Source organism: Coregonus lavaretus (genome assembly GCF_964263955.1).
Source record: "Coregonus lavaretus genome assembly, contig: HAP1_SCAFFOLD_733, whole genome shotgun sequence".
In the NCBI taxonomy this organism is placed as follows: Eukaryota; Metazoa; Chordata; class Actinopteri; order Salmoniformes; family Salmonidae; genus Coregonus; species Coregonus lavaretus.
The window spans coordinates 109737-135951 of record NW_028158973.1 but is presented as its reverse complement, the minus strand read 5'-3'; the positions used below and the strand labels follow the sequence as shown (position 1 = coordinate 135951).

The 26215-nt window shown below is 44.9% G+C and overlaps 1 protein-coding gene across 1 annotated transcript; it reads left to right on the top strand.

The window, feature by feature from the left end:
- Nucleotides 1-847: 847 nt before the first annotated feature.
- Nucleotides 848-21581, top strand: LOC311123416 (aggrecan core protein-like; the record flags this gene model as incomplete). Its single annotated transcript, XM_084197682.1, has 20 exons — nucleotides 848-950; nucleotides 1318-1409; nucleotides 3029-3320; nucleotides 3836-4010; nucleotides 5236-5363; nucleotides 5635-5928; nucleotides 6355-6764; nucleotides 6897-7002; nucleotides 7328-7502; nucleotides 7910-8037; nucleotides 8519-8812; nucleotides 8994-9092; nucleotides 10997-12937; nucleotides 13194-13307; nucleotides 14672-14785; nucleotides 17868-18026; nucleotides 18169-18251; nucleotides 18977-19121; nucleotides 21017-21199; nucleotides 21502-21581. 20 exons carry the CDS (start codon nucleotides 848-850, stop codon nucleotides 21579-21581), a joined length of 5115 nt encoding a protein of 1704 aa, XP_084053808.1.
- Nucleotides 21582-26215: the final 4634 nt, after the last annotated feature.

Below are 26215 nucleotides of genomic sequence, written 5' to 3'. Positions count from 1 at the left end.
TGCTCCAGAGCGCTCAGGACCTCAGACTGGGGCGAAGGTTCACCTTCCAACAGGACAACTACCCTAAGCCCACAGCCAACACAACGCAGGAGTGGCCTTGAGTGGCCCAGCCAGAACCCGCATTTTAACCAGATTGAACATCTCTGGAGAAACCTTAAAATAGCTGTGCAGCGACACTCCCCATCCAACCTGACAGAGCTTGAGAGGATCTGCAGAGAAGAATGGGAGAAACTCCCCAAATACAGATGTGTCAAACTTGTAGCGTCATGTCCAAGAAGACTCGAAGCTGTAATCGCTACCAAAGGTGCTTCAACAAAGTACTGAGTAAAGTGTCTGAATACTTATGTAAATGTGATATTTCAGTAGTTAAAAAAATAAATAAAAAATTGCATTATGGAGTATTGTGTGGAGATTGATGAGGAAAAAAAACAATTTAATCACATTTAGAATAAGGCTGTAACGTAACAAAATGTGGAAAATGCGAAGGGGTCTGAATACGTTCCGAATGCGCTGTATTACTATTGTATTATGATGATATATTATAGATGCAGTCAGTGGACTGGACTGGGGCCAGAACCTGAGGCACCCAGAACCTGAGGGCCTTTAGTTACATGGAAAAGGTGTTCTAGTAGAAGTCAGAGATACAGAGGGGTTGTATGGAAGTGATCATTAATGGTCGTCATTCTTAGACAGAACTGGTCTGTCTTTGATTTTAAGGTATTTTAATGAATTTGAACGATTTTAGGCCAATCAATGCCTTTGTATAACATTAACCTTAATCTACAATGTAACTGAACACTACCTCAGGTGCATAGTCAGTGTTTCTTCTTTTGATTTCAGGTAAACTATGACCAGGTGGATTGTATTACTATGTGTGTGTCTGTGCGTCACCTCAGCAACATTCAACAACTATCAGCAAATCAGCAGCTATGAGGAGCACTCCTTTCTGGGTAAGGGGACTTATTACACCCCATTATACATTACATATGAAATGACATATTTATCTGTGTGTGGTTTCATGGCTTTGTGTGTGTGTGTGTGTGACTCTGTCTGTGTCTTTACCTGTGTATGTTTGTTAATCTTTGTCTGTCTGTCTGTCTGTCTGTCTGTCTGTCTGTCTGTCTGTCTGTCTGTCTGTCTGTCTGTCTGTCTGTCTGTCTGTCTGTCTGTCTGTCTGTCTGTCTGTCTGTCTGTCTGTCTGTCTTTCTGTCTGTCTGTCTGTCTGTCTGTATGTCTGTCTGTCTGTCTCTGTGTGTGTGTGTGTGTGTGTGTGTGTGTGTGTGTGTGTGTCCATCTCTCTGCCCTCTTCCCCTCCAGACCCTGAGGACACACTGAGTGTGAGTGTCCCACTGGAGCTGCCCCAGCGCCCTCTACTGGGCAGCACCTTGGTACTACCCTGCTACTTCCAGGTAGGTCCTCCTGGCGCCACTATCAATACTACACAGATATGAGAAATAAGGATGTTGGATTTAGCAATACAAATCATATTATTAGATTTTTTTATTTAAAAGAAACAACATGACTACCTCCTGTTTGAGGGACCCTCCCTTCACTGTTTTAACTCCCTTCACTGTTTTAACTCTCTTCACTGCTTTAACTCCCTTCACTGTTTTAACTCCCTTCACTGTTTTAACTCCCTTCACTGTTTTAACTCCCTTCACTGTTTTAACTCCCTTCACTGTTTTAACTCTCTTCACTGCTTTAACTCCCTTCACTGTTTTAACTCCCTTCACTGTTTTAACTCCCTTCACTGTTTTAACTCCCTTCACTGTTTTAACTCCCTTCACTGTTTTAACTCTCTTCACTGCTTTAACTCCCTTCACTGTTTTAACTCCCTTCACTGTTTTAACTCACTTCACTGCTTTAACTCCCTTCACTGTTTTAACTCTCGCCAGTGCTTTAACTCCCTTCACTGTTTTAACTCTCGCCAGTGCTTTAACTCCCTTCACTGTTTTAACTCCCTTCACTGTTTTAACTCCCTTCACTGTTTTAACTCCCTTCACTGTTTTAACTCCCTTCACTTTTTTAACTCCCTTCACTGTTTTAACTCCCTTCACTGTTTTAACTCCCTTCACTGTTTTAACTCTCGCCAGTGCTTTAACTCCCTTCACTGTTTTAACTCCCTTCACTGCTTTAACTTCCATCACTGTTTTAACTCCCTTCACTGTTTTAACTCTCGCCAGTGCTTTAACTCCCTTCACTGTTTTACCTCCCTTCACTGTTTTAACTCCCTTCACTGTTTTAACTCCCTTCACTGTTTTAACTCTCGCCAGTGCTTTAACTCCCTTCACTGTTTTAACTCCCTTCACTGCTTTAACTTCCATCACTGTTTTAACTCCCTTCACTGTTTTAACTCTTGCCAGTGCTTTAACTCCCTTCACTGCTTTAACTCCCTTCACTGTTTTAACTCCCTTCACTGTTTTAACTCTCGCCAGTGCTTTAACTCCCTTCACTGTTTTAACTCCCTTCACTGCTTTAACTCCCTTCACTGCTTTAACTCCCTTCACTGTTTTAACTCCCTTCACTGTTTTCACTCCCTTCACTGCTTTAACTCCCTTCACTGTTTTAACTCCCTTCACTGTTTTAACTCTCGCCAGTGCTTTAACTCCCTTCACTGTTTTAACTCACTTCACTGTTTTAACGCCCTTCACTGCTTTAACTCCCTTCACTGTTTTAACTCCCTTCACTGTTTTAACTCCCTTCACTGTTTTAACTCCCTTCACTGTTTTAACTCCCTCCACTCTGTTTTGACTTGTTTTCATGTTTCTCATAATATTGTTTTCACATATTTGATTCCTGGTGAGGAGAAAACTCAGTTAGACAGGACTGCAGTTCAATTGACCAATGATGAGTTACAGTGATACAAAGTTCCATGATAAGAAACCCCATTGTAGTTCCACCATTATGTGATTTGATGTGTTTTATTTCAGAGGGGTCATCAACATGTAAAAAGAGCATTTAATATCGTATTGTAATGTAATTATGTTTTTCTAATAAACTTGAACTTGAACTTTAACCCTACTTCCAGGACCACACCGTCCACGACCCCGGCGCCCCCACCATTGCCACCCTGTCCCACCGCATCAAATGGAGCCGCATCACCAAGGAGCATGTCTCTGTCATCCTGGTGGCCATGGATGGAGAGGTCAAGGTGGAGGAGGACTATCTGGATCGGGTCCACATGGTGGGCTATCCCCAGACCCCCACTGACGCCAGCATCAAGATCACAGAGTTGAGGTCCAACGACACTGGCACCTACCGATGTGAGGTACAGCACGGCATCGAGGACAACCATGACACTGTGGACGTCCTGGTTCAAGGTAGGGACAGAGGGTAGTGGGAGTGTTACGGCTGCTTGCTGCCAAGGAATTCATATTTTGTTATTGCTCTCTTTGTAAACAAAGTTGGTGCTTATAGCTACCACTGTACAAATGTGAGTTTCTATCTTTAGATTTCAGGACATTAAAGAGGTTATACGGAACTTTTGCTTCTATGGTTGCTCTTGGCCAAAAGGGACGGGGTCCTAAATTAACAGAAACATTGTCCATAAATTGCCTAATTGAAAATACCCCCCCCCCCCCCACACACACACACACACACCAATGAGCAAAATCATATATTATTTGCCTAAAACTAAGGATTTGTATGGTTTCATTAGTGATTTAAAAAAATTATATTCTATCATTTGCTGTATGTACTGTATATAAACCATACAGCCAACTTTCAAGCAAAATAAATAATGTATCTTTAATCCACACAGATAGACAGTGATCTAATTATTTTATGGAGGCATTAGTGGCTGCTCTGTCGCTGTTATACTATGATCTCTCTCCAGGTATTGTGTTCCACTACCGGGCCATCACGACACGCTACACTCTGACCTTTGAGAAGGCCAAGGCAGCCTGTATCCAGAACAGTGCTGTGATCGCGACCCCAGAGCAGCTGCAGGCAGCGTACGATGACGGCTTCCACCAGTGTGACGCCGGCTGGCTCTCCGATCAGACTGTCAGGTCAGTCTATATCCCTCTCCTTCATCTGCACTGATCTGAAATCAGTTCCTGTTTTCAGATCAATGCCGAAGCAGTGAAGTGAATGAAGTGACTGGAAAGAACTGAACTGATTTCAGATCAAAGTGAAGGAGAGAGTCTATAAGGCTTGTCTTCAAATAGTGTTTGTTTTCTATAAAATATTAAGTGAGCTTGAGGGAGCTTGCCTGACACAATGGAGCCAATGGAATAGTCCCAAAAGTGCAAGCTCCGCCTATCTGGTACTCCAACCAGGCTCAATCAAATGCTTTGAAAGAAAACAATGATCTAAAAAAATACACCAAATACTTAGAATTTTGAACCCAGGTCTGCAGTCTATCCAAAGTTTGAAAATAAGTTAAAAGATTTTATTACACAGTTTATAATGACTGTGCATACAGTTCTCTAAGCATCATGAGGTCTTGAGATCATTTACTTTATATAGGAATTATGAATATAGATAGACTTGTCGGTTTGTATTTCAACATTGTCCATTTATTCCATGATTCCATTTTCATGTCAGTATTTGGATTGGTCATCCGTCTAAACACAGACGTCTGCCATGCTGAACTTTCTGTTGAATGTTTGACAGTTGAGCCTCTGAACGTGTCACTTCCTCTCGACACACAGCCTCTCTTGTCCTCCTTTCCATCCCTCCTTCCATCCCTGGCAAAAACCTAGAGGATTGTGTTTACCTTTCTCTGATCTCACCTGTACGTTTTTTCAACACCTCAGAATGAAAGCCCTCATTCCATAAGCCTCCTCTAGTCGATTTCTCAGAAATACTAGAGGGTTTAGAGGAAACGTTGTGGGCCGGTTTTCCGGACACACATTAAGCCTAGTCTTGGACTAAGAAGCTTTTTAAAGCTTTTCAAGTCTCAGTCTAGGAAACCCTTAAAGATTTATCCATGGAAATAACATGTTTGAAATAATATGTTACCCAGGAAGGAAGACAAAGGCTCCAATTCATTCAATAAACTAACACGGCACTGCCTCAACTGATTCACTCAGAATGTTTATGTTGTAATGGAGGTGTTAACCATATTAAACCAACACATTGAATTGAATTGAATTTATTTGGGTCAAAACATATACAACGAGATATGCATCGGAACCCCAGAGGATAGCACTTTAAAGTATCACTCTGCAAAGTAGGCCTATCGCTCTGCACTGGTATGGATTTTATACTAATTTCTGTTTTCTGTGAAAGGTACCCAATCCATGATCCACGTGAGAATTGCTACGGCGACAAAGACGAGTTCCCCGGGGTGCGAACCTACGGAGTGAGAGACGTCAACGAGACTTACGACGTGTACTGTTTTGCCGAGAAGATGACAGGTAACCAAGGAGACGTCCTTGATCTTTTTTTCATAAGTGAAAAACAGAATGAGATCAGGACATGTTCACCTTGGAGAATACAATACGTTTTCACAGACAACTTTTTCACTCTGATGTGAAAATCGGGAACATTTACATTTTGATGAATGTGCATTGCCTTAATCAAATAAATGAGTTACATTGACTCAAATATTCTTAACTACACAACTATCAACCTCAAGTTACACTGAACATGTCACTACCTCACCTCCCCTGTTGTTCCCTCTCCCAGGCAGTGTGTTCTACTCTGGCTCTGTGGCTAAGTTCACCTACTCCGAGGCTGAGGAACAGTGCAGTAAGCAGGGGGCCCTGTTGGCCACCACAGGACAGCTGTACCTGGCCTGGCAGGCTGGTCTGGATGTGTGCAATGCAGGCTGGCTGGGGGACAGGAGCGTCCGCTACCCCATCAACATCCGAAGGCCGCAGTGCGGAGGGGGTCTGCTGGGGGTACGGACCGTGTACCTCCACGTCAACCAGACGGGGTACCCACTCCCCGAATCCCGCTACGATGCCTACTGCTACACAGGTAGGTTGCATTTAGCCTGGTCCCAGATCTGTTTGTGCCAAACATGACAACAACTATAGGCTATATAGCACAAACAGATCTAGAACCAGGCTAGGTTACACTGTGAATCAACCATAGACTTAATACCAGTGTATGTACAGTATGTCATCATTGGAAGGAACCTACCGACACAAGATTATTTTTGTGTTTCATAAGCGTTTTAGTGTCATATTTGTAAGCGTGTGTGTGTTTGCGTGTGCATTTTAGTGTCATATTTGTGTAATATTTTTAAGCGTTTCATATTTTTCAAATGGCTGAATTTGTTCAGGATCACAACATTGTTAAGTGCAACAGTAAACAACCATTCGCACCACACGTTTCCGTTTCGAAACCGTTCCCAAGAGTTTAGCGATCACAAGCATGAACCCTTTCTTCGGTCTCCTCCAGAAATGGACGAGGAAGGCTCGGGCATGGTGGTGCCCACCGAGGCGGGCAGCGGCGTGCTGAGCGTCGCCACAGTGACCCAGGGTCCTCCCGAGGTGTTCTTCAGGAAGACGACCACGGAGAGCGAGGCGTTGGGCGAGGTCCTGGCCACCCAGAAACCCACCAGCGTGGACTTCACCTTCGGGACTGAGCTGCCCCTGTCACAGCCGCCCAGTGTCACCGAGCTTCCGTTCCCACAGCCGCCCAGTGTCACCGAGCTTCCGTTCCCACAGCCGCCCAGTGTCACCGAGCTGCCCCTGCCACAGCCGCCCAGTGTCACCGAGCTGCCCCTGCCACAGCCGCCCAGTGTCACCGAGCTGCCCCTGCCACAGCCGCCCAATGTCACCGAGCTGCCCCTGCCACAGCCGCCCAGTGTCACTGAGCTGCCCCTGCCACAGCCGCCCAGTGTCACCGAGCTGCCCCTGCCACAGCCGCCCAATATCACCGAGCTGCCCCTGCCACAGCCGCCCAATATCACCGAGCTGCCCCTGCCACAGCCGCCCAGTGTGACAGAGTTGGTTGTGGATGTTGTGGGGAGAGTAACGGCCAGGCTAGATGTGGGGAGTGAGATCAGCAAAGTGAGCGGATCAGGATATTTATTTTCTGCTACAGGTCAGTGACTGGATATCTTGCTGTGTTTGAGTGTAAATAGCATACGTAGTCACTTTTCTTGGGATGCTGTGTTGGAAAAGTTGTTGCTGGAACAATTGAGTGTGCAAGCCCTACTTTCAATACTACTGTGAGTTTGCATGTTGAAATGGAAAGAGAAGAATTGCAGTCATTGATGAGGAGACTTGCCAGCTTTATAATTGATATAAAAATCTGAATGATTACAAACTGTGAATGAAAACACACTTGGGTGATGAATGTGTCTGGTGCATGGGATCAACCACATTATATCAGCATTATTACCCCCCCCCCCCCCCCCCATCTGTAGGTGTTGTGTTCCACTACCGTGCTGGCTCTACCCGCTACGCCTTCACCTTCGAGGAGGCCCAGCTGGCCTGTCAGAGTGTTGGAGCCTCCATCGCCACCCCAGAGCAGCTCCAGGCTGCCTATGAGGCCGGCTACCACCAGTGTGATGCAGGCTGGCTTCTGGATCAGACCGTCAGGTAGGAAGGAAGACACACATGCTTGTCTGTATAGATGTACATGGGCACACAAACATATTTAAAGACAGAACTACAGACATATTAATACATGCATACACACACTAACTACGGGAGGCTGCTGAAGGGAGGATGGCTCATAATAATGCCTGGAATGGAGTAAATGGAATGGTATGAACAACATGGAAACCATGTGTTTGATTTGTTCAATACCATTCAATTTATTCAGTTCCAGCCAGAGTCCGTCCTCCCCAATGAAGGTGCCACCAGCCTCGGGCCACCTGTGCCCCACACAGAGACTGTACTTGTTTCAAGTCCTTGTCACTGTTCCTTACCATCAGTACAACCATCTTCTTTTCTTCTTTATACGCCCATTCATGACCGTGAATAAAGGTTGTTGTCATGTCCAGGTATCCAATCGTGTCTCCTCGGGAAAAGTGCTCTGGGGATCTGGAGACTTTACCAGGAGTGAGGTCCTATGGACTGAGGCCCGCTGATGAACACTACGATGTGTACTGCTACGTGGACAGACTCAGGGGTGAGAAAACACACTAGGTTTCGTTCATTCAAATTGCTCTTGAATCACTTTGTAACCCAGAGACGTTGTCATAGCTTGTGTCTATTTCTTGTCTGTCTATTGCAGTAGTAGTCTTTAAAGATAAGTCAAGAGGTTGGGCTAGTTTGTTGTATATACACTGTCTTAACCATGTGGGAAATGAATGGCAATTGAAAAAGAGGTTTGGCTTATCACAAACCACAACGCTGTGGGAGTTGTTTTGAGCACTGCCTCAACTGTCATGTCCTTTCATTCTCTCCTTTTCTCTTCCACTTTCTCACCATCCTCTCATCCCTTAACCTGACTGTCTCCTCTCCTCTCCTCTCCTCTCCTCTCCTCTCCTCTCCTCTCCTCTCCTCTCCTCTCCTCTCCTCTCCTCTCCTCTCCTCTCCTCTCCTCTCCTCTCCTCTCCTCTCCTCTCCTCTCCACTCATCCCTAAACCTGACTGTCCTCTCTTCTCTAGGCGATGTGTTCCATGCTGGCTCCAGTGAGGGCTTTACCTACGACGGTGCTCTGGCTCACTGTCAGGAGCTGAACGCTACCCTGGCCTCTACTGGACAGCTCTACGCCGCCTGGAGACAAGGGTTGGATAAGTGCCGCGCAGGCTGGCTAATCGACCGGAGCGTCCGCTACCCCATCACCAACCCCCGGGCGGCGTGTGGTGCAGGGAAGGCAGGGGTGTACACAGTATTCACGCACAACAACCAGACGGAATACCCAGACCTGTACTCCAGATATGACGCCTACTGCTTCAAAGGTATGGACTGAAATGCGTTGAATCATAAGTCATGTTGTTTCCATTTTCTCACTCACTCTCACTCACTTGCTCGCTCGCATTCTCACTCACTCACTCACTCACCTACTCTCTCTCACTCACTCGCACAATCACTCACTCACCCACTCACTCACTCACTCAAAAATCTTTTTTTTCCTTGTAGTGGACATCTTGCTTCTCGCCAATGAAACTGGATTGAACATCACAGAGATAGAAGAGGCTTTGGTTAACCTCACATCCATCACTGATTTGCTGAGGCCTGGTAAGAGCCATAGTCTTCATTTGCTCTTAATAAGCATTTTATGGAATTCTACACTAGAAATGAAAGAGTATATATATATATATATATATATATATATATATATACAGTTGAAGTCGGAATTTTACATGCACTTAGATTGGAGTCATTAAAACTTGTTTTTCAACCACTCCACAAATTTCTTGTTAACAAACTATAGTTTTGGCAAGTCGGTAAGGACATCTACTTTGACTGTGCCTTTAAACAGCTTGGAAAATTCCAGAAAATGATGTCATGGCTTTAGAAGCTTCTGATAGGCTAATTGACATCATTTGAGTCAATTGGAGGTGTACCTGTGGATGTATTTAAAGGACTACCTTCAAACTCAGTGCCTCTTTGCTTGACATCATGGGAAAATCAAAAGAAATCAGCCAAGACCTCAGAAAAAAAATTGTAGACCTCCACAAGTCTGGTACATCCTTGGGAGCAATTTCCAAACGCCTGAAGGTACCAGATTCATCTGTACAAACAATAGTACGCAAGTGTAAACACCATGGGACCACGCAGCCGTCATACCGCTCAGGAAGGAGACGCGTTCTGTCTCCTAGAGAAAAGTGCAAATCAATCCCAGAACAACAGCAAAGGACATTGTGAAGATGCTGGAGGAAACAGGTACAAAGGTATCTATATCCACAGCAAAATGAGTCCTATATCGACATAACCTGAAAGGCCGTTCAGCAAGGAAGAAGCCACAGCTCCAAAACCGTCATAAAAAAGCCAGACTACGGTTTGCAACTGCACATGGGGACAAAGATCGTACTTTTTGGAGAAATGTCCTCTGGTCTGATGAAACAAAAATAGAACTGTTTGCCCATAATGACCATTGTTATGTTTGGTGGAAAAAGGGGGTAACTTGCAAGCCGAAGAACACCATCCCAACTGTGAAGCACGGGGGTGGCAGCATCATGCTGTGGGGGTGCTTTGCTGCAGGAGGGACTGGTGCACTTCACAAAATAGATGGCATCATGAGGAAGGAAAATTATGTGGATATATTGAAGCAACATCTCAAGACATCAGTCAGGAGGTTAAAGCTTGGTCGCAAATGGGTCTTCCAAATGGACAATGACCCCAAGCATACTTCCAAAGTTGTGGCAAAATGGCTGAAGGACAACAAAGTCAAGGTATTGGAGTGGCCATCACAAAGCCCTGACCTCAATCCTATAGAACATTTGTGGGCAGAACTGAAAAAGCGTGTGCGAACAAGGAGGTCTACAAACCTGACTCAGTTACACCAGCTCTGTCAGGAGGAATGGGCCAAAATTCACCCAACTTATTGTGGGAAGCTTGTTGAAGGCTACCCGAAACGTTTGACCCAAGTTAAACAATTTAAAGGCAATGCTACCAAATACTAATTGAGTGTATGTAAACTTCTGACCCACTGGGAATGTGATGAAAGAAATAAAAGCTGAAATAAATCATTCTCTCTACTATTATTCTGACATTTCACATTCTTAAAATAAAATGGTGATCCTAACTGACCTAAGACAGGGAATCTTTACTAGGATTAAATGTCAGGAATTGTGAAAAACTGAGTTTAAATGTATTTGGCTAAGGTGTATGTAAACTTCCGACTTCAACTGTATGTACATTATTGAAATATGTAAATCCCTTTTCTTTCTTTCTTTCTTTCTTTCTTTCTTTCTTTCTTTCTTTCTTTCTTTCTTTCTTTCTTTCTTTCTTTCTTTCTTTCTTTCTTTCTTTCTTTCTTTCTTTCTTTCTTTCTTTCTTTCTTTCTCTCTCTCTCTCTCTCTCTCTCTCTCTCTCTCTCTCTCTCTCTCTCTCTCTCTCTCTCTCTCTCTCTCTCTCTCTCTCTCTCTCTCTCTCTCTCTCTCTCTTCTCTTTCTCTCACTTTCACTCTCTCTCCACAGTCCTGCCTTCCATCACTGCTCCCATCTCTGTGGAGTCCTCAGGCTCTGGTTCTGGTTCCGGGGCCTCTGGGGCCAGTGGATCATCCGGAGATCTCTCTGGTGATCACTCCGGTGAACTGCCTTATTCCGGGAATCTGTCTGGGTCAGGTGATCTTTCAGGCAGCGGGAGCGCCGAGATTCCCAGTGGATCGTCTGGCCTGAGTAGTGGAGATGCGTCCGGTTCGGGGCTGAGTGGAGACGGATCGGGAATAACGGTAATCTTCTCTTCAGGGAGCGGCAGTGTTTTATCCGGTTCGGGCTCTGGGGGTCCTCAGGAGGCTGGAGAGGGAAGCATTGGGATCCTAACCTTCCCCACAGGAATGGGATCGGGAATGGGATTGGGAATGTTCAGTGGCAGTGCGTTCCTGTCGGGATCGGGAAGTGGATCCGGTGTCAGCTCTGAAGAGAGCGGTTCTTCGTCCGACAGCTCCAGCAGCTCTGGGAAAAGTGGGACGTTTTCTGGAATGTCGTCCGGCTCCAGCTCTAGTTCCAGTGAGAAGTTTTCCGGATTTCCCTCAGGATTCTTTCCCTCAGGAGGCTCCAGTGGTCATTCGGGAGAGGAGTCGGGAAGCAGAGACACTCAGGTCCTGCTGATCCATGGGAAGCTGGTGGAGGTTTCCACCTCTCACACACACACAGAGCAGGAGCTTGGTGGAGGGGGCCTGGAGTTCAGCGGCTCCGGATCGGGCAGCAGTGGCTCAGGGTTCTTCCCGGGTGTGACTTTCTTGGGGTCAGGGTTTACTGACCTCACAGGGTCAGCCTCAGGAGAACAGGAGGCCTCGGGGTCTCTCCACTACGGCTCCGGAAGCGGTGATATCAGCGGTTCAGCCTCGGGCAGCAGTGGCTCAGGGTTCTTCCCAGGTGTGACCTTCTTGGAGTCAGGGTTTACTGACCTCACGGGGTCAGCCTCAGGGGAACAGGAGGCCTCGGGGTCTCTCCACTACGGCTCCGGAAACGGTGATATCAGCGGTTCAGCCTCGGGCAGCAGTGGCTCAGGGTTCTTCCAGGGTGTGACCTTCTTGGGGTCAGGGTTTACCGACCTCACGGGGTCAGCCTCAGGGGAACAGGAGGCCTCTGGGTCTCTCCACTACGGCTCCGGAAGCGGTGATATCAGCAGTTCGGCCTCGGGCAGCAGTGGCTCAGGGTTCTTCCCGGGTGTGACCTTCTTGGGGTCAGGGTTTACCGACCTCACGGGGTCAGCCTCAGGGGAACAGGAGGCCTCTGGGTCTCTCCACTACGGCTCCGGAAGCGGTGATATCAGCGGTTCAGCCTCGGGCAGCAGTGGCTCAGGGTTCTTCCCGGGTGTGACCTTCTTGGGATCAGGGTTCACCGACCTTACGGGGTCAGCCTCAGGGGAACAGGAGGCCTCAGGGTCTCTCCACTATGGATACGGAGCGGGAAGAGGTGGATACGCATCAGGGTTCGGAACGTCGGGCTTCCCATCCGGGGACATGTCTGAAATCTCCAGATCCTCCACCAGCGGTGAGGAGGACAGCGCTGTCACCTTCCTGACAAGTGACTTAATGACAGAGGTTTCCAAGGTGACCACGGTTTCCATGGAGCTGGGGGCTGGGCCAGTGGAGATCAGCGGGCAGGGAAGCGGGTTCCACTCAGGGAGCGGCTCCGACCACCCAACCCAGGCCAGCGGTGTCTCATCTGGGGCACACTCTGGAGATCTGCTCTCTGTGGTGCTGTCCTCTCTGCCCAGTGACAGGGAGCTTATGGCGGACACAGAGGGGCCAGAGGAGGCCCTGGCTGGGGGGGCTGAGCTGGAGGAGATCACCGGCGAGTTTTACGTGACCTTTGCCCCCAACCTTGCTCCCACCGGATTGGCTGCCACCACGGCCCCGGCCATCTCCCTGCAGACCCCTGCCGTCATGGAGGAGCCGTCCTCAGAGGAGGGTGAGTCAGCACACTTTCAGTCTACTCCATTTTCATTGCTATGAACAGTTAAAATAATGTTTGTTTTGCTGTCATGCTGTAGAACCAACAGACGTATTTAAATGGTGTAAAGTAACGTGGCATGGTGTTTTTATTAAGGTGCCAATCAGAAATGTCACCCTATTCCCCATATAGTGCACTAAATAGGGAGTAGGGTGCTATTTCGGTGCTAAGGTACACACTGTATTGTACTCATCCTAATTGTATTCATGCTTAGGTATGCCTAACCCCTGTGACCCTAACCCGTGTGGTGCTGGGTCATGCTCAGTGGAGGATGGCGATGGGCTATGCCAGTGTCCACCCGGGAAAGTGGGAGATGGGTGCCAGTATGGTGAGTCCTGATGCTGGGGTATCATTATCTCTCATTATCTCTCTCAAGACGTCTTACCGAGCAAGGTCTTCGTTCCTAACTCTCTGCACATCTCTCTTTCTGATCCATTCTGACGTCCTCAGAAGTGTTGTAAATGTTTTACTGTAAAGTAACACACCTTTGTAAACAAAGTTTCTAACAATGCTTTTCTCATATCTCTACTGTATGCCTGGACATCAGCCCCTCTGTCACGATTAGGGTTGCGAAATGGTTTTTCTGAAATCCCGTTTGGAGTTTTCCCGGAATCAGAAGGGAATAAGCAGGAAATCCGTAATCCTCCAACCAGGATTTCTGGGAAACCAGGGAATTCATTGAAAGTTCCTGGAATTTAGCAACCCTCTGTCCCGATGCTACTATCTGATACTGTACATACTGAGACAGTAATATTCTGTAGTCTGTATTTGAGTTGTATTTTTATTTTTGTGATACACTAACAATGCATTTTGTTCCCCCTTTTTCCTGTCTTAATGTACTGTAGGTTTTGTGTTGTAATGTGATGTTGTGTGTCTTGTTTTGTCCTGTTTTCCTACACCTGGTTTTGGGTCTCTCATTCGTTGTGTTTGTCAGACAGTCGCGGGCTCTTTGGCATGTGTGTGTGTGTGTGTGTGTGTGTGTGTATCGTGTCCTTGCCCCGAGGTCTCAGGGTCTCTCCATCATACTCCTTTATCATGATTCACTCCATCCTGTGTTGTTTTTGTTCTGCTGTTGCCTAGGTTACAGTAAGCGTACCCAGCTGGCAAAAGTGGTTGAAAGGACGTCATTATGATGCCATTTCAGCCAGATCTGTCTGCTGAGTCTATTCCCCCTCCTGCTGCATGCCTGCTACACCTACCGACATCCTGGTGCATACTTGGAACTGCCTATATGAATCCGAACACAAGGCTGCCCATAGAATTAGAATTACTCTCATCTAGTCATTCTATTTCTATGAGTCTGCCACCCAACAAGTGGCTGATCCGGACTTAACCTTACTTCGGATCTTAATACATTTATATGATCAAGTATCTGTCTACTAAACTGTATGAATCAGAAGTTCAACATTTATGGAAAAAAAGTTGTAAAATGTTGTGGTCTGAAGAAAGATCTTTACATGTACAGGAGTGAACATCATTGAGATGAGTATTCATCTTCCTTTCAATGATGATCTGACACAGTAAGGCTGGAGTCTGAATCACTATGTTGCAGCATCTCAGAGTGTTCCGATTCCATGAGTTCCAAGATGTTGTTTTCCTGCTCCCCCCTACCAAGGCAACTACCGCCTCCCCCCTTCACCCCCTGAGGCACCAGTCTCACCCCGCACCCCCCCCCCCCCCCCTTTTTTGCAGAGGTTGATGTGTGCCATTCCAACCCTTGTGCCAATGGAGCCACCTGTGTGGGAAATGCAGACTCTTACAAATGCTTATGCCTGCCCAGCTACGGAGGGGACCGCTGCGAGATTGGTACGAGGTCGGCTTCAGCTAATGTTTACTAACAAACAACAACCTTTCAAAAACAACAGGAGTCATAAGGATGCAAAACGTTATCGCTGGCAGCTTGCATCATAGCAGGGCTGCGTTCAGGAGGACAAATGGCCGAAAACGTTTTTAAATGGAAACCCCCAATCGGGGTTATCATCGGGCAAGTTTGGGTATACTTCCTCTATTTCAAAAACGTTTTCTCCTGTTTTGTGTGTGCTGAACGTGACACAGGTGTGGCAGTGAATTATTCTGCCTGCCCCAGAATATGTTGCTTGCCAAATCCTTACCATTAGGGGTAAAAACGCAAAACTGACATTAGATCCTTATGAGCAAAATATTTTAGCGGCCCCCCTCTTGACAGCGGAGAGAAATTTTGAAAACATTTTTACAGTTCATTTCCTGTAATTCTGCACATTTTGCTATGGGGTGTTGTCACGTTCGTTAAGGAACGGGTCAGACCAAGGCGCAGCGTGATATACGTACATGTTTATTTACACTGAATAAACACACGACAAAACAAGAAACGAAACGAAACGTGAAGTCCTAAGGTTGTACATACAACGAACCTTACCCGGAACAAGATCCCACAACTAGACAGTGCCAATAGGCTGCTAAAGTATGGTCCCCAATCAGAGACAACGAGCGACAGCTGCCTCTGATTGGGAACCACACCGGCCAACATAGATCTAGACATACTAGAATACAACATAGAAAACGCACAACAAAGAATATACACACCCTGACTCAACTTATAAGCATCCCCTGAGTCAGGGCGTGACAGGTGTAGAGTAACTTTGTCGTTTTAAAGCAAGTTTTCTGAAATTCTACACATTTTGCCATGTGGCGGCGAGAAGATTTTGCAAGTTTATAACTCATTTCATGCAATTCTACTCTTTTTGCCATGGGGTGGAGGGAATAATTAGCAGTTTTACTGCAACTTTCCTGCAATTCTACACATTTTGTCATAGGGTGGAGAGAAATGTTTGCCGTTTTTAATATGATATCTGAGTGAGAGTGACAAGGCTAATTGGTGTAACTGTCAGTGAATGACATAACAAGAGAAAAACTGCTGATGCACAACCAAATTTAGAAATTGTACCTTGTGTATTCTACTATTCTAACTCTCAACAGTAAGTTAAGATCCCGACTGATCCACCGGCCTAAAGGGGTATAGGGGCATCCGTAGTCTAGGGGCAATGTCATCATACTTCGCCCTGTCCTTTACTCAGGACTGTGTTTATGTCTGGTGGGTGGATTTTCTCAGCCAGGTCTACACACAAAACAAGAAGTTCTGTATAGTGCCAAATAAGGGTTCTTTGGCTTGTAACCATGGCGGTTCCCTTTATGGTGCTAAACAGTACCAGTCAAAAGTTTGGACACACCTATTCATTCAAGGGTTCTTCTTAATTTTTTACTATTTTCTACATTGTAGAATAATAGTGCCGACATCAAAACTATGAAATAACACATATGTAATCATGTAGTAACCAAAAAAGTGTTAAACAAAAAACAAGATTCTTCAAATAGCCACCATTTGCTTTGATGACAGCTTTGCACACTCTTGGCATTCTCTCAACCAGCTTCAGCTGGAATGATTTTCCAACAGTCTTGAAGGAGTTCCCACATATGCTGAGCACTTGTTGGCTGCTTTTCCTTCACTCTGCCGTCCGACTCATCCCAACCCATCTCAATTGGGTTGAGGTCGGGGGATTGTGGAGGCCAGGTCATCTGATGCAGCACTCCATCACTCTCCTTCTTGGTAAAATAGCCCTTACACAGCATGGAGGTGTGTTGGGTCATGGTCCTGTTGAAAAACAAATGATAGTCCCACTAAGCCCAAACCAGATGGGGTGGTGTATCGCTGCAGAATGCTGTGGTAGCCATGCTGGTTAAGTGTGCCTTGAATATTAAATAAATCACAGACAGTGTCACCAGCAAAGCACCCCTACACCATAACACCTCCTCCTCCATGCTTTACGGTGGGAACTACACATGCGGAGATCATCCGTTCACCAACACCACGTCTCACAAAGACACGGCGGTTGTAACCAAAAGTCTCCAATTTGGACTCCAGACCAAATGACACATTTCCACCGGTCTAATGCCCATTGCTTGTGTTTCTTGGCCCAAGCAGGTATCTTCTTCTTATTGGTGTCCTTTAGTAGTGGTTTCTTTGCAGCAATTCGACCATGAAGGCCTGATTCACACAGTCCCCTCTGAACAGTTGATGTTGAGATGTGTCTGTGACTTGAACTCTGTGAAGCATTTATTTGGGCTGCAATTTCTGAGGCTGGTAACTCTAATGAACTTATCCACTGCAGCAGAGGTAACTCTGGTTCTTCCATTCCTGTTGTGGTCCAGAAACTCTCATTAACTGTTGGGAGGGACTCACTAGACCGACTATTTAGAATATTTATTGTATATTTAAAGTATCACAACCAACTATTATGTAGTAAAAGACTACCCAAGAGACCCCCTGTGCTAATTCTCCAGTAGTTTTAGTTTATGTTTTAAAACCCAAATGCATTATGGAAAGAACCTCAACCATTTTCTGCATTAACAACTGTACATTGTTGGCTTGTTTTGCAGGACAAAAACAAGTTGGCTAAAGCAGAACGCTTTGGTCACCAAACCCTGTAGTTGTGGGTTAAATGGATGCTTGATGGATGGTTCACCCCCCCAAAAATGTAATATACCTCAAAGTGGCCCAAAGTAAATTTGTGTTGCCAGTGTTCTCAAGCAGTGAATCAAGTTGATAGTTAATAGGTCCTGAAAAATGCAGTATTTTCACCAATGTGCAGTAATAATTATCACACCATAGGTTGGACTGAAAGAAATCAATGCTTACAGTTGGACAAATAATGGAGCATAAAAAGAATGCCAGCAGCAAGATAAGTTCTAGAACAAACACAGCCTACATAAAACCTCTATTGTGTCATATGTGGTGTTGAACAGTTTTCCCTCCTATCTAATGTAAATGTATTTGAGTGTCTGTAATAAACCGGACTTCTCCGGGGTGTGGTAGCCTCTGTCTCATTATCGCCCCCTGCTGTTGACGCCACAGACGAGCAGGAGTGTGAGGAGGGCTGGACTAAGTTTCAAGGCAACTGTTACCTGCACTTCCCCGAGAGAGAGACCTGGCTGGACGCCGAGCAGCGCTGCCGAGACCTCAGCGCTCACCTGGTCAGCATCATCACCCCAGAGGAACAGCACTTTGTCAACTGTGAGTAAAGGCCTGTGTGTGTGTGTGTGCCTGTGTGTGTTTGTTCCTGTGTATGTGCGTGTGCGTGTGTGTGAGATGTGAGAGAGAGAGAAAGAGAGCGAGAGAGATAGAATATCCCTTAACTATTTTCTCCCCCCTCCAGCCAACGGCCAGGACTACCAGTGGATTGGGCTCAATGACAAGACAGTGGAGAATGACTTCCGCTGGATAGACGGCACACCACTGGTGAGTCAGGCAGACAGACACATAGTCCCCACTCAGAGTACAGAGTAGGACCACCAGATCACCTATTGTAGCCTACCGCATTCATACACTGTTCATAATGTAGCCTACCACATGAATACACTGTTCATACTGTACCTGTACATTAATACACTGTTCATACTGTACCTGTACATTAATACACTGTTCATACTGTACCTGTACATTAATACACTGTTCATAATGTACCTGTACATTAATACACTGTTCATACTGTACCTGTACATTAATACACTGTTCATACTGTACCTGTACATTAATACACTGTTCATACTGTACCTGTACATTAATACACTGTTCATAATGTACCTGTACATTAATACACTGTTCATAATGTACCTGTACATTAATACACTGTTCATACTGTACCTGTACATTAATACACTGTTCATACTGTACCTGTACATTAATACACTGTTCATACTGTACCTGTACATTAATACACTGTTCATACTGTACCTGTACATTAATACACTGTTCATACTGTACCTGTACATTAATACACTGTTCATAATGTACCTGTACAGTAATACACTGTTTAAACTGTACCTGTAGATTCTAATCCACATGCTATAGCCTACTGACTTACTCTCCTGATTTCTGTGTTTTCTACATTGAAAACAAGAAACAAACAGAAACATAAATGGTCTTTGTAACTTCCCACCAATGTTGCTCTCCTCTCCCCTCAGCAATTTGAGAACTGGCGGCCAAACCAGCCGGATAACTACTTTAACTCTGGAGAGGACTGTGTGGTGATGATCTGGCATGAGAACGGCCAATGGAACGACGTTCCCTGCAACTACCACCTGCCCTTCACCTGCAAGACTGGCCCAGGTACACACAGGGATCAGGGGTTAGGGGTCAAGAATTGTGTTCTAGAGTCTGGATGGGCACTGGTAATTTTACTGTACCTTCGCCATCATGATGTGTGGTTATCTTATACAGTGGGGAGAACAAGTATTAGATACACTGTCGATTTTGCAGGTTTTCCTACTTACAAAGCATGTAGAGGTCTGTAATTTTTATCATAGGTACACTTCAACTGTGAGAGACGGAATCTAAAACAAAAATCCAAAAAATCACATTGTATGATTTTTAAGTAATTAATTTGCATTTTATTGCATGACATAAGTATTTGATACATCAGAAAAGCAGAACTTAATATTTGGTACAGAAACCTTTGTTTGCAATTACAGAGATCATAAGTTTCCTGTAGGTCTTGACCAGGTTTGCAAACACTGCAGCAGGGATTTTGGCCCACTCCTCCATACAGACCTTCTCCAGATCCTTCAGGTTTCGGGGCTGTCGCTGGGCAATAAGGACTTTCAGCTCCCTCCAAAGATGTTATATTGGGTTCAGGTCTGGAGACTGGCTAGACCACTCCAGGACCTTGAGATGCTTCTTACGGAGCCACTCCTTAGTTGCCCTGGCTGTGTGTTTTGGGTCGTTGTCATGCTGGAAGACCCAGACACGACCCATCTTCAATTCTCTTACTGAGGGAAGGAGGTTGTTGGCCAAGATCTCGCGATACATGGCCCCATCCATCCTCCCCTCAATACGGTGCAGTCGTCCTGTCCCCTTTGCAGAAAAGCATCCCCAAATAATTATGTTTCCACCTCCATGCTTCACGGTTGGGATGGTGTTCTTGGGGTTGTACTCATCCTTCTTCTTCCTCCAAACACAGCGAGTGGAGTTTAGACCAAAAAGCTCTATTTTTGTCTCATCAGACCACATGACCTTCTCCCATTCCTCCTCTGGATCATCCAGATGGTCATTGGCAAACTTCAGACGGGCCTGGACATGCGCTGGCTTGAGCAGGGGGACCTTGCGCGCGCTGCAGGATTTTAATCCATGACGGCATAGTGTGTTACTAATGGTTTTCTTTGAGACTGTGGTCCCAGCTCTCTTCAGGTCATTGACCAGGTCCTGCCGTGTAGTTCTGGGCTGATCCCTCACCTTCCTCATGATCATTGATGCCCCACGAGGTGAGATCTTGCATGGAGCCCCAGACCGAGGGTGATTGACCGTCATCTTGAACTTCTTCCATTTTCTAATAATTGTGCCAACAGTTGTTGCCTTCTCACCAAGCTGCTTGCCTATTGTCCTGTAGCCCATCCCAGCCTTGTGCAGGTCTACAATTTTATCCCTGATGTCCTTACACAGCTCTCTGGTCTTGGCCATTGTGGAGAGGTTGGAGTCTGTTTGATTGAGTGTGTGGACAGGTGTCTTTTATACAGGTAACGAGTTCAAACAGGTGCAGTTAATACAGGTCATGAGTGGAGAACAGGAGGGCTTCTTAAAGAAAAACAAACAGGTCTGTGAGAGCCAGAATTCTTACTGGTTGGTAGGTGATCAAATACTTATGTTATGCAATAAAATGCAAATTATTACTTAAAAATCATACAATGTGATTTTCTGGATTTTTGTTTTAGATTCCGTCTCTCACAGTTGAAGTGTACCTATGATAAAAATTACAGACCTCTACATGCTTTGTAAGTAGGAAAACCTGCAAAATCGGCAGTGTATCAAATACTTGTTCTCCCCACTGTACCTGTGTTGGTGTTACAGCTTATTCATGTTTTATAAACTTATTAGGCAGGTACCCTTCAAAAGAAATTGCTACCAATAAATATCATAAGTTCTAATTTGATGGATTGATTGTTTTGTTGATTGATTGATTGATGGATTGATTGGTTGGTTTATTGATTTACTGATCACTGTTCCCCCAGTCTTCTGTGGTGCGCCGCCAGAGGTGGAGAATGCCAGGATGTTCGGCAGCAGGCGGGAGCAGTATCCCGTGGGGTCCATCATTCGCTACCAGTGTAACCCAGGCCTCACACAGCGCCACCTGCCTGTGGTGCGCTGCATGGCAGACGGACAGTGGGAGAAGCCACAGGTGGAATGCGTTGGTTGTGAGTAGTACACACTCTTTTGCTCTTTCAACACTCTATAAACGTACCTGTAGGTTAGTCCCACATTGACACACTTCCAAGTCTCGTTCAGAACTCTGCTATTGAAATTATCGTTAGAAAGGCGGAAATTGAGGTTCCCTGTAGGTTGACGAAATGGCACTGTATTTTTCAGTGAAAACTTTGCTTTATTGTAATGTTGTCTGATGCTTTGAGATTACTTTGGAATCATTGAAGGTAATGTATGAATCTCTGAAGGTAATGTATGAATCTATGAAGGTAATGTTTGTTTCTCTTGCCAACAGCAGTGCCCTCCCCCAGTAACAGAATACAGCGGAGATCGATCAGAAGGCGAGGAGAATCAACCAGCAGCAAACGTCACTAAGCAGGGAAGATTAAGGGAGATTTCTTGAAGATAACTATTTTATAAAAACATGTACAGCACACAAAAGCCATTTTCTAACTTACAAAAGAGGTTTCAACATTTGAAGTACCCACCTTGTACATAAGACCAAAGCAATTTAGAGCAATAACATTGTCTTTTTGGTATGTGTCACTCTCTGACTATAAAAAAAAAAAAGATAAATTAAGCCATTATGTTATTTTTAGTTTTTGTTGTTCTTGTCCCAAAATACTGACATGTTTTAATTATATATAAGAATTGTTTTATTGTTTGGAGTTGTATTGTTATTTTTTAGTTTTGGTGGATTGTGAGGCCGTCGATAAGGTGTGAGTTGTTGTTAAGATACTTTGTCCATGTCGCCAACTAGACTGGATTATGGAGACACGATATAGGGTGAAGTTTTCCCTAGACACTGATCTTGGGTCAGTTTTGCTTTTCCTCCACTAATGGTTAAGATTGGGGTTGGTGGAGGGGAAGCTGTTCCTAACTCTGTACCTAGGGGAAACTTCACCCCGCAGCATGTACTCATAGACGATGCCAACAGTCGCATCAATCAGACTCTCTAGTCTGTTCTAGATCTTTGCCAAACCAGATAGTGTGTGTTAGACTGTACCTCCCAGAAGTAAACACCCCATCTGGACCGGCCGGTATTTAGTGGTGGTTTGGCGTGTTGCTATGAGCCAAGCAGAGGCTTGGTGAAATTCACCCATGAGTAGATACGAGACAGTCAGAAGCGTGTTTGTATTCTGGAGGTGCCTACGTAACATACACTCACTATGGGTGATGGATAGAGGTCTAATAATGCATGAAAGACAGTACATTTGATAGAAAAAGTCTATTGAGATACTTGTGAGCCATGTTAGCCTAGCCATGTTAGCCTAGCCATGTTAGCCTAGCGCTGTTAGCCTAGCCATGTTAGCCTAGCCATGTTAGCCTAGCGCTGTTAGCCTAGCCATGTTAGCCTAGCCATGTTAGCCTAGCCATGTTAGCCTAGCCATGTTAGCCTAGCCATGTCCGGTTGTAGCAATGATGAGCAAGATGAAGTAAAGGGGATGACATCTTGTGCATGTATCCACCAAACAAGCATTTATGAGTCACCAAATTGTCACCTATCTTGAAAATTGTAGATGTTAAAGGGACAGTTTGCCGAAAAATCTATATTTGTCAGATGTGTTCATACATCAAAAGTGGTGTTGTGTCAAACCGAGAAATCTTTAACGTTTCAATTGCAAATATATGGGAAATATTGGCACCACCGGTATTGATCAACACTTTTAAGGAATGAAAATGTCTGACGAGCCTTTATATTGGGGGGAACGATCCCTTTAACCTTTTACTGCAGTGGGCTAAATCAGGGTCACACAAATCTACTTTGGAAAAAAAGTATACACCTGTACCATGTCAGATATAGTTGAAATGTATTCAATTTTGAGTTTGCATCCCATATTACACTTTATATACATCACAGAAGACTGAAATATAACAAAAACCGTTTGACATAGAAACACCTGATTCTTTACAAATAATGCTTATTAATGATACAATTATGAAAAATATGAATAATATTCCACCCATGAGGCCACTAGGTCATTTGACTGCAGGATGGGGATAATAAGGGAGATATTATTTATTCATAAAGAGAAAGCTACCGAAGCCGACACAGCAGGCTACTGTGTCCGTCTGTACTCCAGACCTACATCAGTTGTTCAGGGCAGAAGGGAGACCGAGTGCCTGATGTGAATAATACACACCAATTTATTGATTGATTTCACATCAGTGCTAGAATCTTTGCCTGTCACACTGGAGAGGCAACATCCTGCAATCTACTGAGCCTGCCCTAAAATAAGAGTGAGAGAGAGAGGACTCAACTAGTGACACAGTAGAATAAAAAACTAAAGGGTCGGGGTCAATTCCATTTCAATTTCAGTCAGTTAATTCATTGAAATTCAGTGAAATTCATTGTATTTATTTTCTGAGGGGATCGACCCCTTGGTTTGTCAACAATGTTGTTGGCCTAAGCAGGACCAATGGATGAATGTCATTGGTCGGTTTGACTCTTTTGTTGTCTTTGTCATGTCACACAAGGCTGTGCAGTGCATAGCATCTCTGTGGGACCAGTTGTAACAACTGCAGTAGCTTTCAGATCAAATGTTTCTCTTCTTTGTCTGTTTTGTTTCACAGAAAAACCTCAGCGGACACATTTATTTAAACTCCAGATCACCTAGGTAACCATCCATCGACATGTCAATCGCTTGTAGTCCTTCAGTTTTGTATTGTATGCATAACTTGCTGTTATATCTTATGAAGATATAGAGGCTTCATTCATTGTTTATGTGTACAGGAGGCTGTGCCTCCTCCTTCAACACACCGTCATATGTCTTGCTGGCCAAAAGCTTCACCTGCAATCATAAACCATACGCCAATCAAAGAGATCACTGAGAGGTTCCACACAGAACAGGCTTAAAGCAATTCTCTAACTGGAACTCTAAGGAACGATGACAGAAGAGTGTCATTTAAAGTTACACACACAATTGCTTTTTACTGTACCCCTACAGGGCTGAAAGTATTAAGAGCTTTTAGAAGATAATAACACAATGCCAGGTCTTGTGTATAAAATCAAAAGGGCATAAATGCCTCCTGGCATTGCAGAAGCAACTTGACAAAGGGGTGTAGAGCAGTGTCTATCAACCTTTTTCTACCAGCAAACTATGACACCCTTGACAACTAACCGCCTGAGGGACCTGTCAGCAACGTCCCAGGGAAAGGTGCCGCTCCACGGACCAGAGGTTGAGAAACACTGGTGTAGAGCACTCCTGCAACTCCCCCGACCCGGCCCTCTGTTTAGGGTTGTGTACTGTAGGCTCAAAACAGGAGCAAAATGTTCTGAAATGGAGCAGGGGATCAGTTACCTGAACACTTCTCCTGTTATCTCCTGTTTCCCACTAGGCACAAACTGGTTGAATCAACGTTGTTTCAATCTAATTTTAACAACAAAATTATATGTGATGACGTTGAATCAACGTGGAAAACTGATTGGATTTGCAAAAAGTCATCAACGTAAAGGATTTCGGGTATAATTGTCTTTTTTTTACCCAACTTTTATCCTAAGTCCAATGAGATGGTTAGCATTTTTGTTGATTTTACTTTGGGTTCACGTTAGTAGACAGTCAAAACTAGACGTTGAACTGACGTCTGTGTCCAGTGGGTTGTGTGAGGGCGACTGACACTGTGCATGAACAGGCCAAATAAACCACACACTGAGAACATCATGAGTAGCTAGAGGTGTAGAGTTTCTAGTCTGATGGAGCTCTACAGAATGTACCCAAATGTGCCTGAAATGAACTGTTTGTCTTCCAATGTCTGTATTCAACATTTGCGCCAAAACATATCAACAGATGCCAAATAAAGATACTCTACCTGTTACTTTCTCTAGATTTCATTCACTTTTTGTGTGCGGAGAAAGCATGTTCAACAGTGAAAAATTCATGTTCAAATGGATAGTTTAATACATTTCAATATTTCAGTTGACCGTAGTCATATTAACCAGCTCTTTTAGTTCAGAGTGTTTAACAGGATTGACACACAACAACGATCAATCACATCCCTCTAATTCTGGGAGGGTCTCCCAAACATTCTAGGTAGAGGCAACAAAATACTTCTTTCACCTCCCATCAGTCTCAGTCGACTCACTGTTTCTGAGGCAGCTGGTTGAGTATAAATAGGATATGTCATAGGAATAATCAGATTATGGTCAATTTCTATTTGCCAACAGGGTGGGTTGCCGTCAATTTTGCCCTGTGAGTATGACTGAATAGAGGCCTGTTTGTGGTCCCCTCTCTCCTTCCCTCCCCCCCTCCCTCCCTCCCTCCCTCCCTCCGACTGACTGTTTCTCTGTCTGGCCACACCGGTTCACCTCCCTGGCCCAGAACTCCTGGCTGTGTGCTCTTTCTCTCTCCCATCACACAATCGCCCTCTTTCTCGCTCTCTCTTTCTGTTTGTCTCTCTCACTTTCTTACCCATCACTCACAGTCACTCTGTCTTCCACACTTTCTCTACCATACTCTCTCTCCAACACACTCTCTCTCTCTCTCTCTCACTATTTCTCGCTCTTCCTGTCCTCTCTGTCACTATCTTACAAGCTCTCCCTTGCCTGTTTCGCCCTCTGTTGGTTGTTCCATGAAGCTGATCGGTTGGAAACATAGAGATAGAAAGAGAGCCCATTATCGCTTTGACAACATAGGCAACGCCAGTGAAGGCTATTTCCATTTTAAAGTATTTATTCTACTTTATTCTATGAGTTTATTGGTGGTTCATAAATAAACTGAAAAGGTGCATACCATCACCTACTGTGCTGGAGTGTGTGAACAGGCATAAAGCCAAGGTAGGTAATTTACTTCCATCTGCAGTGCTGGAATGTTTGCTCAGGACTATAATTCATTGGCTTATCCCTCCTGCGTACCTAAATGGAATTCTGTGATCCCTCATTAATCCATGGGAAGTCCCACGCAGTTTACTTCCATAAAATAGTGAAAACCTTAAAGGGGCAATCTGCAGTTTGAACAATAACAAAGCGTTTACCCCACCACTGATTTAGTAAACAGCTGAGGGATGGAGCT